Source organism: Cupressus sempervirens, chromosome 8 (assembly GCF_028749045.1).
Source record: "Cupressus sempervirens isolate cs-2001-9-10 chromosome 8, ASM2874904v1, whole genome shotgun sequence".
Lineage (NCBI taxonomy): Eukaryota > Viridiplantae > Streptophyta > Pinopsida > Cupressales > Cupressaceae > Cupressus > Cupressus sempervirens.
Genome location: NC_143125.1, coordinates 198784236 through 198797998, shown reverse-complemented (window position 1 = coordinate 198797998; position 13763 = coordinate 198784236). Strand labels below are relative to the sequence as shown.

Genomic DNA, 13763 nt, shown 5'->3' with positions numbered 1-13763 from the left:
GGATCAACCCAAAATCACACGCCAATTATACATTCCCATCCTTTACCTCCCCACATATACACTCCGTTCCGTCAGAACCGGAGGCCTCTTGTGTTACGCAAAGAACATTACGGGAATACAAGTAATTACGAACAACTCCGCGTAGTTAACTTCAAGAGATCCCTAACCTTCTCCTCACCGTTACGGAAGTCGACAAAAGTTGCCTAAATTAGTGGACAGCGTTGCCGACCCATAAAAAACATGCGCCGTTTACTTGCATGTTTAAAGTCCTCGCATTTCATAATATAAATTTGTGCGCTTTGCATGTTGAAAGACGTGAAAAAAAGCAAAGTCCAGATCGTTCCCTTGCTGTGTGTCTCTAAACTTTTTGATAAGTAGCGAGAAATTTTAATTTTACTGCATATAAAGTTCCTTTTTTGTTTTGTGGTTAAATTATGAGGGTGGCAATGGGTGAAGCAGCTTTAATGTCGATCTTTTTCTTCATCTACATCACATTTTTAGTATTCATGGCGGAATCTGCTGAATCCAATATGTTGAATATTACCCAAGCATTTCTATTGAATTCAGATGAACAATCTGGAATCAAACTGCCTCTTTTCTCAGTACCCACTTCGAATCCCCGCTCGTTCCTCATCAAACACCAAAACAAAGCCGCCGCCGCCAGCAGCGCCGCCAGCGCCGCCACCACCGCCGTAACCAGAGCCGCATTCAGCTACAACGATGTTACTCTGATGACGGAAGTAACGGTGGGAAATCCGCCGCAGAGGCAAAAGATGGTGGTGGACACCGGCAGTGAGCTGTCGTGGCTGAGCTGCCTACCGGGAGCAGCCGGTTCCCCCTTCAACCCATCTCTCTCATCATCCTACATTTCAATCCCCTGCAACTCTTCAGTCTGCACAGAGAAGACGGCAGATTTTCCGGTCCCGGCAAACTGCGACGAGAAGAAGCTGTGCCATTATATCTACTCCTACGTTGACGGCTCCGACAATGAGGGAACTCTCGCCGCCGATTTCATCACTTTTCCGGCCCTGAAAATCCCGGGCTTTGTTTTCGGCTGCTCGGTTTCGGTCCCCATGGCGGAAACCCCTGGTCTCATGGGGCTTAACAAGGGGGCGCTATCTTTGATTTCGCAGCTTAATTTCACGCATAAATTCTCTTATTGTATTGCAGCTTCTCCCGCCGCCGCTGGTGTTCTTCTATTCGGGGATTCTCCGTTCGGGAACTCACTGCAATATACGGGGCTCATCAACATTTCTCTGCCCCTGCCCTACTTTAACCGGGCAGCCTACACGGTCAAATTGGAAGGCATCAAGGTGGGCGACAAGCTTTTGGCTATTCCCAAATCGGTCTTCTTGCCTGACCACACGGGCGCCGGGCAGACCATGATCGATTCGGGCACCCAGTTCACCCTTCTTCTCGGCGCCGCCTATACGCCGCTCCGGGAAGCTTTTGTGCAGCAGAACCGCCGGAGTATTAGTCCGATGGCCGGAAATGTGTTTTACCAGGGCGCTCTGGACCTCTGCTACGATTTTCCGGCTGGTGCGTCGCGGGTTCCGCAGGTCACGCCGGTCACTCTTCTGTTCGAGTCTGCTCAGCTCACGTTGCAGAGCCCGCAGCTGCTTTATCGCGTCCCCAACGCCACCGGCGCCGCCGGTCGGGAAGGTCGGGTAGTTTACTGCTTCACATTTGGGAATTCTGATTTGGTTCCCGTGGAGGCCAACATTATTGGGAACCATCACCAGCAGAATTTGTGGATCGAGTACGATCTTCAGAATTCCAGGATCGGATTTGGGCGAGCACAATGCGACGCCAATTGATTCAATAAAAGCTTCTTGTGATGCCAATCAATTCAAAATGCCTTCTTGTGATGCCAATCAATTCAAAAAACCTTCTTGTCCTGCCAATTTATTAAAAAATCATTCTTTCTTCGAGTTTTATGGTGTGTTTTTGCAGTGGAGCAGCTGCAACAGCATTTCTGTGATGCCCATTTATTCAAAATATCTTCTTTTCAAGCCAATTGACTCAAAATACCTTCTTTCTTCGAGTTTTATGGTGTTCTTCTGCAGACAGCATCAGTGGTGCAGACGTACTGCGGCCCCATGGGAGTAAATCTGCACCGTGGATTTCACTGATCTCGTTCTTATCTTATCTCCTCCTCCACAGATTACTATTTTTCCAGTACATTTTTTTATTGGGTTTTTCTTGAGGTGGGTGATTAAATGCCACATCTATTAGTATTATCTAAGACAGCCTGGACATTGAATGCAGATAGATATTATTTTGTGAAAAATATAGACCTGTTGTTAAGAGAAGTGGAGGCAGATCTGCACATGTTTCTTACAAAAGTGTCAGCCTGTCTCCACTCTCCAACAAAGTTTGATAATATTTATTTTTTATGAAAAAAAAAAAAAAAAAATTGTTTGTATGAAATGTTTGAATCATCCGGGTTACTGTAATGATGGTTGGATATCTTTATTTGATTTGCACTGGGATCCAAATGTGGCCACGAGGACCAACATGGAAATTTTTGTACTTGAAAGCCATAGCATCCATCGTTTGCTTTGTTTTATGGAACACGATGACAATTACCAGAGAGTCAGATTTAACTATTGTACCTGCACGCATTATGATGAGGGCCCGAATTATACCTCACCTTTTGAAGAGGCTATTCATGGCATTTCACGGATTTGTGGAAAATAACAAGTTTGTTGACCCCAACGAATTACTAAGTTAAGAAAACAATGTGCTTTTTATGCTAAGAGAACATAAATAGCAGTGAATGGGAAAGCTGAGTGCCAACAAGAAGACATAATTAGATTTCATATATGATCCGAGTAAATTTAAAGAGTGGCAAATAGACCAAACCTTCAAGAAGGAGGAGCCCAAATTAGAGATCAGATTCTTCTATTATTGATAATTTGTTGCTCAATTCAATTGATTTGTTATTGGTGTCAATACTATTCGTTTGATATTTAGTTGAGTAGTGGTACTTGATATTTAGTTGAGTAATGGTACTTGAGATTATTGATAGATTTATCACTCGAGAGCATATTGTTGATGGAGAATAGATATTTAAATATGTTAATTTTGTTGATCTTATATGAGTTAGATATCTCCTTTTATTTGAATATTCTAATTAATACAAATTATCAAAATAACGGAATTTCAAATCTTATTGGAGTGGTAGTAGAACCACAACATATACTATAAGCATATTCATGGTTAATATAGAATGGATGATTTAGGGGATTTAGAGAAATCTATTATAGTTCCCAATGAGAGGCATGTCATTTAGTAGTTTAATCAATGGATTAAGAGTTAACTTTTGACTTCCACAGTTCAATGTTAGGATTCATTCATTTGTACAAGATAGTTTGCACATACATTTAGAAGAAAACCTTAAGGAAATGAGAAAATAGATAGTGAGAGAAAAAATATGGAGAGTGAAGTGGTAAGTTTTATGTGCATTATACTATCTAAGAAAAGGAAAGAAAAGCTTTAGTACAAGAGAAAGGTGGTAAACCAATTAAATATCCAGGACACCTTTTTTAAATTAAACCAAGCAAGCTAACATAATACTTGATGTAATTTTAATAGTTCCTTTGCAATTGCAAAAGCCCTACGAGTAACTATATATGTGGACTATCTTCTTAATTATATCTTGCCTTTTAAACTTGTTGATTGAACCCAAAGGGCCTCATTGTTGATCTCTAAGTCTAAGTTGTCTATTAGTGTTTAACACTTAGTTATTTCCAAAAAAGCGTCAAGGACAATCATCACTATGACAGAGTCATCTAGAGAAGGTCGAGCTACATAGGATGTATTTTTTTGTCAACACATGCCAAGCAAGTCAAAGGTTGTCGAGCACCCTAATTAAGGCCAAGTAGGCATACAAGCTGAGTAAATCAGTTGAGACTGAGAAATATGGAAGTTAGTTATTGTTGAGTGACAAAATATATTAAGTTTGTAGAAGCTGAGTGACAACATGAATGTTAGTTATGATCGAGGGTCTGAACATTCAAGTAGGTCAAGTAAACCAGTATTGACATATGAGCTTGTAATTGCACAAATACTTATGTAAATCATTTTAGCCAACCTCTACACAATATTTAAATATCAAAGAGACAATTAAGGAGAGAATTATGTGTTTTGTCAAATGGTATTAATTCCCAAGCAAGCAGAGTAGCCAATCAAAAAATCAGAATGAGAAATGGTGAAAGGATGAAATATGGATCATTAATCCTAATCTAGAACCTTTGAGGCTTATCTATTGAAGAAGGGGAGGAATTAGGATAAAAAAATAGTATGAGGGTAAGTGCAAGAAGAATGGTCTCACTTTTGGGCAAAAAGTGGAAGTGTTTTTCTTATTTTTTGAATTTCTTATCAAATGATGTCAAAATTTGAAGCACTTAGAGATTCAATGTCAGAAAAAATCAATAATATAATTTGTAGTGCTTAGAGTCTACTTTTTGAATATGTAATTTATTTGTATACCCATATGATAGAAATATTTTTTGGTATGCATATTTAAAAACCTCTTTTTCAAAATGCTTGTTTGAGGACTTTACCACACTCGTGTACAAACATAATAGTTTGACACAAATTATTGCATTTTTGTAAATCCTTTTATAGGAAGTTGCCTAACACATCAAATATTGATGAGAATATTTTTCCTTAATTTTTAATTATATAATTTATTTTTTATTAATTTTTAATTAGCTATTAAGATAATTTTTAAAACTTCTCATGTATAGACACCATAATTTGATCAAAATTTTAATTTCTTTAATAATTTTTTTTTCAATTTTAAAAGATTTGTATATAGACTGATGAAGTATAAATTAATTTAAGAAAAACCATTAAAATTAAAAAGTTATTAAAGTTTTAGTGAACATCATTATTTTATGTTTAGGTACCACCTTTGATTAAAAAATGCAAAAATAGAAAAATAAATCATAACACTATAAAATTTACATTTTTGGAATCATAAGATTGAGAGCTTTAATGGGTTTTCATTTTGTCAAAAAAATTGATCGGGGAGAGCCTCTAAAATTAGGAAAGACCCAAATTTTCTATTTTAATGCCTTAGCCAAATCTTGAGAGGTCAAGGCATAGGGTTTGTCCCACCAAGCCTAACCCAAACCAAAAACCAAGGCAAGAGAAAAAAATCCCGCATCATTTTTTAAGAAACAAATGCCTGTTATTTAAAATTCAAAAAATGAACACCCATTTTTAAAAACTAAAATTGACATTTAGAAAAGCATTTTAAATGCCTCCAAAAAAAAACTTTAAATTACTTGAAAATGGGCATATTTTTCAAAAATGGGCACTGGTTTTACAAATTTCAAATTTTTATATTTTTTTGAAAATGGGCACTCATTTAAAAGAAAAAGAAAAATGGGTGCCCAATTTTTGAAATTTGTATCAAGCCTAATACGAGACCCATTTTAAAAAAAATGGGTGCCCGTTTCTAAAGGAGTAAGATTTCAATCCGTGGACTTTTGCGGTTTTGAAACCTAACTTCTTGCTTCTACCCAAGAAAGAGAATCATATAGAGAAGTGTTTATGCAAATAGAAGCGAAGTGAAGGAGCGAATCAACTAAGTAAAGAGTGAAGGAAGGCTAAGTCTAAAAGTAAGTTCAGACAGTGCAACTAGAATAGTGAAGGACAAAACATAGATATCAAATAAGGAGATCAAATTGAGATTTTGAAGAGAGGAGATCTATAATGTGATGCTCTACCTAGAGATCCTTGGAACAAGGATAAATAAAAGCCAAGATTTTTTTTTTTAACAACTACAGATACACACCAATTAACATACAAGGATCAAAAAGATCACAACATAAAATCACTGATCTGTCGAAGTCTAGAGATACAAGCAATCCTAAAGGGTACTCGAAACAGTAAATTGCATTCTTCGAACAATAGCAGAGATGTTCCCTATTTTTCAAATGAGAAAACACAATCAAAAGTCTCGTGCAAGGAAGTGTGCCATGCCACATGGGGAACTACCTTCTTGCATGAAGAAATGCTTGGCCCAGCTGCCAAAATCATTGCACTGATGTCGAGGCTCACACAAGGAAGTTCAAGAAACCACACGAAGAAATGCAAGCCTCCTTGCAAAACAACAAACTCTCATGTGAGGAAACACAATAACAAGAAAGGAAAATAAAAGATGACAAGATAGGGAAACTAATTCCTCCACACTAGGGAGTACCGGATCCACAAGTTGAAGCTTGAACACTCGAACACAAGAAAGGCATAATAGAAAAGCATCTAACCATCTAAAACATAGCAGTAAAGGAAACGTACACAAAGAAACACCATAATGAATGAACATAATTAAACTCTTGCACAATTCCTCCCAACTATAATTGAGACCTCGAAGGTGCTAGCCATCCCCCATGCATAACGTCCCAAACTGCCAACTAGATAGTCAGAGTTGTCTTATGAGGATGTCACTACTAAAATGTAACAAAATCATAAGAACTCAAGGAAATCTATCATGCTAAACCATTAAGGCAATAGATACTCCAACTAAAAAAATCACATCGCCTAATCATATGCTAAAAATCATAAATAAGGAATGCGTCAAGTAAATTAACATCATCTAAACATGATATCCAAGAATTCCAATGAAAGCATAAATCACAAGGAAGCATATTCTAAAATCCCAAATATAGCAAACATCAAGCATTAGTTGCAACTAGAAAAATAGACTGTCTCTATACACTAGTCCCCAATAGTGGAATAGGTAGCTACGCCTCCCAACCATGTGAAACTCATAGGTCCACTCATATTGTGCTGATGGGGATAATGATCTAACCAAAAAAACATATAAAAAAAAGGTTCATGGCTAACACTCACACCAAAGAATAAAGAGGACTGCAACCAAGATCTTGAAACAATGCACGTGGGTATGATCTTGGTCAAACACTCTATGGGTCACTATGTAGGGGTTATAGTGGAGAGTAATACACCTAGTGCTCCGAAGCTAAATCTAGTGAGGAAATAGTCTCAAGGTACTCCCTTGGATGCCATCACACTAGTGTGAAAACAATCTCAAGGTACTCCCTTAGATGTCATCACTATGTTTCCTCGAAATTAAGTTGTAAGACTTCACATTTTATTATCTTAATTTTATTACACAATTTATTTCTTTAGTTATCACTTACTTAGAAACTTCTTCATGCCAACCTGGGAAATAGTCACCCAAGTTACAAAAGAAGCCCCTCCATTGCCTACCCTAAATATCCATGCTCATTGTAATGCCCTACCAAGGAAATCAAAAGAAACTAACCTAAAGTTTCACTAAGTTTGTCAAACATTATTTTTTAAAGATAATAAACAACAAAAGATAATATAGTGAAAACAATAATAACAAGAGATGAAATAGCAGAAGCAACAACTCACATACATACAACCATCATAAACAAATTACATCTCTTAAGGGTCCCATGACATTGAATCACATTTAATTTTTTATTAATACTAAATCCAATACATAAAAAATCCACATCATGGAATAATTACAAGTAAAAATTCATTTAAATAATATAAAATTATAGGATGTCACTTGGTATAAATAGAATGCATAATCATCCACTGTACAAGTCATAGGGTATGAAAAGCTCAAACAATATACAACATAGATAATATACAACATCTCAAGGAGATCTCTGATAAAAAAACATAGTACAATAGAATATAACCATCCAACATAAATATAAGATCAGATAGAAAGGAACATCTGCACAAGCACATCCAACAATGTCATCCAATAGTCAGATTCAATGGTATAAGAAAAATGCACTACCACCTAACCTCATGTAACCTAAATGGCCCACTCCCACCATGTTGAGGAGATAAAATCATGTCCCATGTACATGTATCAAAACACTAGTCAAAACCAACATCTAGGTCAAGGAAACACCTAAAAGAAAACTATCTGAAAGGGTGCCAAGACACAAGTATCAACTAATCCTAGAGGCAACAATGACACGTAGTAAATCTACTATGCAAGTGGGCAAGTGTCATTGCATGATCCAACTCTAAGCTTACCATGACAACCACTATGGACTCTGGCCCCCTAGTGTCTCTATGCAACATCAATATCCTTTCGTATAGACAAGGCATACTAACAAGTCAACTCTAAGGTTACCCTAATAGCCCCTTAGGACTTTGGACCCCTAGTGACTTTATGTGGCACCTTATCTTATTAAATTATTTTAACCCATTTAATGAAATGTTATCACTTATTAAAATAACCTACAATGGGTTACCTAGGTAGCCTCTTTAGGGCTTTGGCCTCCATTGCAAGCCACTCCCCAACATGTCATACATATAACCTACCCTAAGCTCAACAAAAGTAGAAGGTCTCATATGACCATAAACCACACATCAATTCTTAAACAAGAAACTAGAAAGTACTGAAACATTACTGACCAAAATCATAGATTTCACCAATACAATCATCCTAACAAGACTGATCCAAAATCAAGTACACATATACAAAATCGTGACATCATATGACATCACCTAAAAAGTAATAGCTCATAATCACCTCAGTACTATACAAGAAATTGGGAAGCAATCCAGCGATAACTGATTGAAGACTCAAAGGTTATATAAAAAAAGACACATCATCCACCTTGGTTCTATACAAGCAATTGGAAGCATTAACAAACAATGATCAAAACTCATCATAGACAACATGTGACACATTACGATGGTTAGATATAAAATATTATATACATAATCATCATCATAGAACAAAACTCCCCAAGCCTCTAGTAAACAACTTGATTTGATCGAAGCTAAGTCAAACCCAAAACCCACCATAGTAAACCACACATCATATAAATTACAAAACAATGAAACTTCCATAACTCATTAGGTTTTGAAAACACAATAGTTCAATTTTCACTAAAAGTTTTCAAGTTTTCATTCTCATTTTCAAAAGAAAAAGATTAAATAACAACCAGGGTTTTAATTTTTTTTTCCAAGTATTACTATTTATAGAGTTTTCAATCTCAATCAGGTTTTAGGTTTTTGTTTTATCAAAGTATTATAATTACTAAGGTTTTTGAATCATAAAATTCCTCTAGTGTCAATTTGCTAGTGTTTCCGAGTCCACACAAGTCTCAACACTTAACAAATCATAAAAAGTAGTTTACACATTGATTCATAGTTTAGTTCATTGTCAAAACACAAGATTCAATGCACAAATAGGTTACAATTTTCATCATTTCAAAGTATTATAGTTTATAGAGTTTATGATTACAATCCAAGGCTCATTTTTTTCATTTCCAAAGTTTCAAGACTACTAAGGTCTATGAATAATCAAAAGATGACTGATCAATTTCCCAAAATAATAGAAATTATTTTCATATAAAATTCGTCAAGTAAGACCCAAGTTTACTGTCATGCCCAAACTACGAGGGCAAAAACACACCATTTTAAAAAAAAAATTATAATTATTAATTAAAGTGCTCTAAGTTGAAATGATTGTGATAACAGTTTAAGTACAGGTTCTCTACATTATGCCTTAAGATTATAAACATGGGGATGATTACATGGTTAAGATTTTGAAACTTTTGTTATAAGATTGATATTGATAAACTTATGTTCTTACATTTCTTATACAACATTAAAGTAAAAGTTATTTAAATAATGATGTAGATGACTACAAAATTAGTTTAATGAAACGACTAAGCAAATAACATTGACATTAAAACTTATTTTAAATAGACAATAACCTTAAATCTAAAACCAATTAGTACTCAAAAATTCAGACTTACTTCAATACCAAAACTAAATACATTTAAAAATTAATTAAAAGAAATCAAATCTAAATTAACGATTATATCCATAATATCTAACAATTGAATGAATCGAAATCGAAACTAACTTACATCTATAATTTTAAATTAAGACTAATTGATTTCTTATTATACCCATTACTTAATTAACATTATATCTACTATTGATTTTAAATTTTTAAAAGAAACTTTCTAACTTTAATACTTTTTATAAGCAACCAAACTAATCTATTAACTAACACTAACAAAGTACAAGCAATTAAACTAAACTAATTTTAAACTAAAACTCTTTTTGAATTAACATATATCTTTAAAACAATTATCAATTAAAAAAACATAATATAACCTAATAACTAAATTCAATAAAAATCTAACTACATAAAAACATAAACTAATATAAACTATCTAACAAAACAAAACAAATGAAAATCTAAAATAGTTCTTAAATTAACTAAATGAATAAAAATTAACTTAAACATATATTAACTTAAAACTTTTAAAAAATAACAACACATACAAAACTAAATAATAAATAACAACTAACACGTAACCTAACTAATCTAATTTATTAATATTCACTAACTAAAATACTAACTTAAAACCCAAAACAAACTAACCACTATAGAAAGAAAGATCTAAAACAACATAAACTTAATTAAGCATAAACCATACCATTCTATCCTACCCCAAACCCTTGCTCTCTTTCCAAGCGCTCTCTATGGCACCCTGCCCCAAAACGTGTGCTGACCCAAGAGAAGAAGTACTGACACAAGCCTGCCAAGAGACGTGGTGACATGGGAAAAAGGTGAAGGGAGGGTGAACATTAATTCAGTTCAAGCTTTCAACCCCAATGCAAGGATGAAGTGCATTTACCATGAGACTGAAAACATTGCGCAAGGATAAGATGGGAGGGGGAGTACAATGATGTCACCATGAGGCAGCGAAATTTGACTTGCTACAAAACTATACCAACACACCACCACAGGCTGGCGCCAAATAAGAGAGGGTTAATGCATAAAGCAAAGTGGGTGAGTAATGATATAAGGTAATGTTCTCATATAATTATATTCATTTGTTAGTTAATTTTAAATATTCAGAGCACATTTAAATATATTTCATTTATGGATATTTAAGATTCTCCTCAAATTCTCTGTCTCAAGGGGAGGATTTAAATTTGCTCCCCATACAAAAACTAGAGAGTTTTTGCTCTCTTGGAACACTTTTTTTTTGTGTTATTTTTTTTTTTAAGTATAGAATTTTCAGTTGATTTAATAACCAAGGGGGGGGAATTTTTTTTTGAAGCTTTATTTTTCTAAGTATGGATTTTAAAGAAATGTATATTTTTTTTTGAAGGATTTAAAGCATAGATTTATTCATTGTGACACATTCATACAAGATTTATTGATATCTCAAACAACTTAAATTGAATCATCAACCATAATCATTTGTTCTCCTATATAACTTGGATTGAAATAATTCGACCTTTGTCATAATTTCCTTTTAAAGAAAATCTATAAAGACTTGTAATAATCATAACATACCAAGGATTTGAATTATCCATTTAATTCAATAATGTAACTTATCGTTTGATTCTAATAATCATAAAAACTGAATCTACATGAATGATCATAATTTTCGTTTTCAACATATAAGAAAACTTGAAATTTTACCAAATTGAACATCATCAATTCCATCCTATTTTTGATGTGCATCCATCTAATTTAAAATTACGATCAAATCACATGCTAAACAATTATACTCAACACCAATTTTATTGGCAAACCTGATTCAAAGGCTTAGCCGAGAAAGAATCAGGAAGAAAACCCGGCTTCATTACCAATCAAACAAAGTTTTAAATACAATTTACATAGGATTTCAATCCTAAATTACAATAATTTAATTGAATTTTCTTCATGACCCTCATCAAGGGATTCATAACAATTTTTGCATCATATTTCTAGAACCATGGAGGGAACATAATCTGATCGGATGACAACCAAGCATAACCAAGAGACAATCAAGCATACATATTCATACATGGTTTACACAATAGGATTCACAATGAATCAAAACTAGGAAAAGGTGGATTCTTCCAACCAGGAGAAGTCAAGCACAACATGAAACAAATGCTCAATCGGGGCTATAAACCAAGAACTTCCGTTCTTCCATTTCAAAATACCATAATCATACAAGGTTGTGCTAATAGGTAGGGGCCCATAACACCCTACCCTTTCTCCCTCTTCTCATCCTGAGAAGAGACTCTACACTGGTTGGAGTCCTACTAAACAGACCTTTCCCAAAATTGGTCACTTCTGCCCTATCCAAGGGTGAGTAATACCAAAACACCCATGCAAGAAAATCTCAAAATTTCAAACATAAACATGAAAAGAAATCATCCAAAATAACATGGTTTTCAAATCTTCCCAACATACCCACAACCATACAAGCATTCAAATATCAATGAGGTAGCATAAGCATGAAACAAGGATGAAATCTGAACAAGGGAGAAGGCAATTCCTACCTTCACAAAGAGGTAATGGCAAATGAACAAGTTTGAGTAGAGCTTTCCCCTTCCTTGCTTTAATCTTCAAAGACTCCTCTCTAAATGTAGAGATTGGGTAACAACCTCAACTAGACCAAGAAGGGCCTCTAAATAAGCCTCAAACTCAAACACCAAAGGGATCAATAACTTCTCCCACCCACGTACAATTCTAGAAACTCCTAACTCAACCCACACTATGGTTAAACACTAAGTGGAGGTGGGGTGATGAAACTCATGGTAGCCATAGTCAATTTTCGCACAAAAGCAAAAAGATACTTTTTGAGTGGCCTCAAAAGTCAATAAAAGGGGCTTAGGGGTTGGAAAAGACCCCTAACCCATACCCATACCCCTTGGGTATAAATATTTCATGTTTTAAGCCTTAGGAAAAAGGTTTAGAGCCAAACAAAAGTTAGAAATCAAATAAGACCAACTAACAACTCTAAAATGCAGATTAAGCACTAATCTGGATTAGGGATGACTAAACTCGATTAAGAACCCAAGTAGCAAACTGACACTAACTTAAACCGACTTAGGTCCATGGGTTACAGAGCTAATCCTAACTAGCATGCTAAAGAGCACAAACAATTCACGAGTGTCAAACGACACCACAAGAACACAGTTACGAACATTAACATTCACTGAACACAAAAAGATACATACATACATCTCACAATACAATACTTGAATTAAAAACAACAAGGTTTCCAAAAATTAGCACATAGAGATCAGTTCTGTTCCTCCGTAGGGTTTCTCGGCTAAATATCTGCACACTCATTGCACACATCAGTAGTCCCATAAAATCGCATGTACATATATGTATACGTATCACAAATTCACATAAATTGAAACATACATCAATAAGGATTTCTTCATCCTTCTTAATTCTTAACCATTAAAATCTCTTAAATCAAAGTAGCAATCCTACATGTACTGATTTCATCAACATACATATACATAAAACATTAAATGACAAACATCAAATATCTGAAAGTAACATCACACAGCATGAGATAATATAATATGTTCTAAGCATCAGATAATGTCTTGACATCTCGAGTTGTGAGTATCAAAATGATAAGGTAACATCTAAGGCTACGAAGGGTCGGGGCAAGGCCTCACATTTACAAAAAAATATTTTTTTCAAATTAGAATTATCCAATCCTCACAATTATATTGTAATAATAAATTAATTAGAATTTTAATTAATTATATTTATAAAAACTTTATAATTAAATATTATTATTAAAATCTTACCATCTATTATTAAATTAATAATGATAATTATTATTTATTTAATAATAAAATAATATATAATATATATAATTTAATAATAATAATAATTAATAAGTAATATTAATAATATTATTAATATTAAATAAAACTTAAATAAATTTATAACT

The 13763-nt window shown here is 34.3% G+C and overlaps 1 protein-coding gene across 1 annotated transcript; it reads left to right on the top strand.

Moving 5' to 3' along the window:
* Positions 1-245: 245 nt before the first annotated feature.
* On the top strand, positions 246-2017 carry LOC149542203 (aspartic proteinase PCS1-like). Its single transcript, XM_089797220.1, has one exon. It carries the CDS (start codon positions 435-437, stop codon positions 1815-1817), a length of 1383 nt encoding a protein of 460 aa, XP_089653346.1. The 5' UTR covers positions 246-434; the 3' UTR covers positions 1818-2017.
* The last annotated feature ends 11746 nt before the right edge of the window (positions 2018-13763 follow it).